Here is a 3,800-nt window from a genome sequence, read left to right as displayed (position 1 = left end):
CATTTTCTCTTTCAGTTTCTATTAGAAAGTACCTACAATCTCCAGGTGTTTACCTGCCAATAATAACACAGTATATGGTGAATAGTTGCAGTTGACCACATACCCAGTATGAGGCCCACCATGGTGCTGAGGTAGCCAGTCCCACTGCCGAGGTTGAGGAAAGAGAGGCCAGGGTGAAGATCCAAAGCCTCCATCACCTCAGAGTAGATACACGGAGCAGACAAGTGGATGTTCCCATGCCGCCAAGCCAAGTCCTAAAAAACGACAGCATATATTAGCTTTTCTTTCAGCCCCTGAAACATGTCCTTAAAAACATGAGAAACATCTAGTGATTAATAATTAAAAAACATCTTTTCATCCATGCTGTGGATTTCTTTGGACCCTGTTTGGGTGATTTCACACACTCTCCTTTTGCTCACCTTATAAGCATTGTCCCGGTGCTCATCAAGGTAATAGTCGGCTCTGTCGATAGCTCGAAAAGCCCGCTCCACCAGGTCTGAGCGGATGTAGTAAGCCTCCTTCAGATTGTCAATCAAGTCGTCATTGTCCTCACCGGCACTGACAGCTCCACCCATGGTGACTGAAGCCAGAGAGAAACAGCTGCTTTACTATTCTGAATGACAATATGATGAGCGGGATTTGATCTTCATCACAATAAGTCCACAATAATCATCAAACCCTGAAATCCACAGAAACAGCCGTCTTTTTACAAAAAATAAAATTCAGGAAAAATAACACGAATCAACATCAAATATTTAGAACAAGTGGCTTTTGTTGGCAGAATTTCTTGGTAATTTTGTGTTTCTCACTCTGCATGCAGGATTCCACTGCCTTGATTCCAAGCGTGCAAAGATTGAACAACTTTTTGCATAAAATACACCGAACCTTCTCTGCATTGCCTTGTACTGAATTGAACCATGCTGCGAAATTTTGGTTGAATAGCCAGTTTTCATCGAACGTGCACTTCCCATTTTGTCCAGTGTTCAGCTGGCTAGCAGACAGAGGATCCGCTGCTCAGAGCATCCCAGCCGAAAAGAAAATACATCGATGAGGGGGGCTTTGGTTTTGTCGTTTTTTTTTGTATGTTTGTTTGTTTTAAATTGAAGTTACTAATTATTTTGACATTTTACAATGCAACATCTGAAAGAAAAATACTTCTATAAATTCTATTTCCCTTGTCGGACTGCTGACAAACTGATTTATGACATTTAAAACATTATTTTTAGAAAAACGCATTCTGAGGATCTGCAGGAAACCTAATCTGCACATTTTTATAATTTTCCTGTCATTTCAAAGACTAAACAAGAAATTACTAAACTGAGAAAGAGATCAAGCTGAAGCCAGGTCAGTTTTGCAAGTCACAAATTAGTCTCAAGTCTTTCTACCAAAGTCCTGAGTCAAGTACCAAGTCGACTGACAAATCCCAAGTTTAGGATTCCGAGTGCTATAAGTCATTATGTGCTCTTCAGCAAAAGTAATGCAGTTTCAACAAGTACTAAAATATTACATTGACAAAAAACATCAAAGCATTTAAAATGTGTGTTTTTATTGTTAAATTATGTTTGGTAAAAAGTAACTAGGCTTTTAGGCTCCGCTCGCTAACACATCTCCATCTGTAATTTTCGACCTGTACATTTTGCACACTGCAATTGGTGGTTTTTTTTGATTGCCACATAGTGAACAATCAGTATCCGTTAGTATCCGTTTTTCCAGCCAGCGCTCTGTAACATAATGTTGGTTCTCTCCTGCAACTTGACTGGATGTGGTTAGATTGGTTCAAACAAAGGGGATCATCTAGGACAGGGGTCTTTAACGTTTAATGTGCCATGGACACTTTATCTCAAAGAGGGACAGATTGTATAAAACTGAGCTGAATTTGAGACGTAGTAATTCTTTGAATATTTTTGGTCTTCTTTTGTTTGTGCTTGCCTGTAGCTGCGAAGTCAGCAGCATTTGTAGCATGGAGAGGTGAGTTAGCACCCCCCCTTTGCACTTTCACAAGTCCAACTTCAGTCATAAGTCATTGATGTTTAAGTCCAAGCTAAGTTGCAAATCTTTTTGCAACTTTTGAAGCCTTTTGAAGTCTTGTTAGTCCTTTTTGATTTTGTGATCATATTTGTGACTAAAGTCCAAGTCATGTCACTCGAGTCACAACCTCAACAACACACTAAAGAAAACAATCATTAGCGGCAGCCCTTTAATTCCTCCTTGAACCATCATATACATAACAAAACTATCATAATTAATTATAAATCTGTCCTGTTGCAATAACTTAAAAATGTGCACAACTTGGATAAACTCCATCAACCTCTGGTATGACAGCACAAAGTGGTGGTTACTAATTCAAAATACATCCAACACAAAGCTCTTTGAGACTGTGCACACAGATAAGCCTCACCCAGCCAAATGCTGAGGCCTAAATGAAGCTTTTGGCAGCAGAATACAGTTGTAGGTGTGAATGCTGCGGCTGCTGCAGCAGTGGTTCAGGGTGGTGTTAAAAACAACACCACGGGGCAAGCCAAAGGACAGGAGATCACAGGGTGCACCAGCTGCCAAATGCTGGTCATGGTCATGAGACTTTAAAAGAACAAAGTGCATTTACATTTTACTGGACCTCCTGCTCTTTGATGCTGCTTGAGTTGAGATGAAGAGGATGTTCCCAGGCAAAACAGCATCAAAATGCACCAATTTCCAGGGATCCAGAGTGAAATGTTGCCTCACTGCACTGTGAAATCTGACAAGTTGATTTTACTTTATATATATGCGTGTGTGTGTGTGTGTGTGTGTGTGTGTGTATACTCTATATATAAGAAACTGAATTCCTTGGAAAATGTAAGTGAATATAATTATTAATCTGACTTTCTTTTTTATCAAATTGTACAGTTTCCTTAAGAAAAATGTTATATTTACTTAATTCTGTGACGTTGTTGCAACTTCAACATTACAAATTTAATTTACAAATTTAAACAACTGTAAAAAAAAAAAAATCAAATAAAAGTTTGAATAAAAGTTGTTTTTTTAAATGTGTCATCTTGTTTCATGTTATGTTTTTAGTTTTTCCCAAATGAAAGTTTCGTCTGAACAAACTAAATTTCTCAAGTATTGTTAAATTAAAAAAAATCTAAATTAAATCAGTGCACATTTTTACATATAACTAAGTCATGATTTCTATTTGAAATAATCTTTCCGCTTTGCTTTAACTCATATTTTTTAGCTTGACCTGAGCTACATAATAAGAAAGTAATATTTTCATTGATACAATGCTTTTTTTTCCTTTCAGAAAAACTAATGCCATTGTGTCAACAGTGTTACAAGTAATTAAGTTACTTTACTCCAAGTTAAAAAATTAAGTCGGTTAAATTTTTTAAATACATGCACACATAGTACAATTCATAGTACAACATTTATCTTTTAACTTTTGCATCAAAACTGACAAATTCTCCATTTTGAGTGTTTGAGGTGGAAACTTAAAGTGCAGTCAACAACACCAAAAAGACATAGGGAAATGTCCTTTTTTAAGTTGCCACAACTTCACCAAATTCAGTAAATACAGCTTAATATGAGTTATTTTTTATGCATATATGCTGAACTATCTCATGCTTTTATCCGAAGCTAAACTAGCTCAATTTTGTGCCTTTTTAAGCACTAAGGAAAATGTCCCAATACCCGACAAATGGCCTTAAGTCTGAGAAACATCTTAAACTCTGAGAAATGTCCTACAGTCCTAGAAACGTCCTAAAACCTAAGAAATGTCCTAAAATCTGAGAAATGCCCTAATCCTACAAATATCCTAAAATCCC

The 3,800-nt window shown here is 37.0% G+C and overlaps 1 protein-coding gene across 1 annotated transcript; it reads right to left on the bottom strand.

The window, feature by feature from the left end:
- Positions 1–103: 103 nt before the first annotated feature.
- On the bottom strand, positions 104–575 carry LOC121964858 (protein-L-isoaspartate O-methyltransferase domain-containing protein 2-like; the record flags this gene model as incomplete). Its single annotated transcript, XM_042515043.1, has 2 exons — positions 420–575; positions 104–254 (listed from the first exon to the last, which is right to left on the bottom strand). Coding segments are annotated over exons 1-2 (307 nt in total), but the record flags the coding sequence as incomplete, so codon positions are not given.
- Positions 576–3,800: the final 3,225 nt, after the last annotated feature.

This window comes from Plectropomus leopardus, unplaced genomic scaffold (genome assembly GCF_008729295.1).
Source record: "Plectropomus leopardus isolate mb unplaced genomic scaffold, YSFRI_Pleo_2.0 unplaced_scaffold17507, whole genome shotgun sequence".
Classification (NCBI taxonomy): Eukaryota; Metazoa; Chordata; class Actinopteri; order Perciformes; family Serranidae; genus Plectropomus; species Plectropomus leopardus.
Note: the sequence above shows the minus strand (reverse complement) of the source record. Positions and strands in the feature narration are given on the sequence as shown.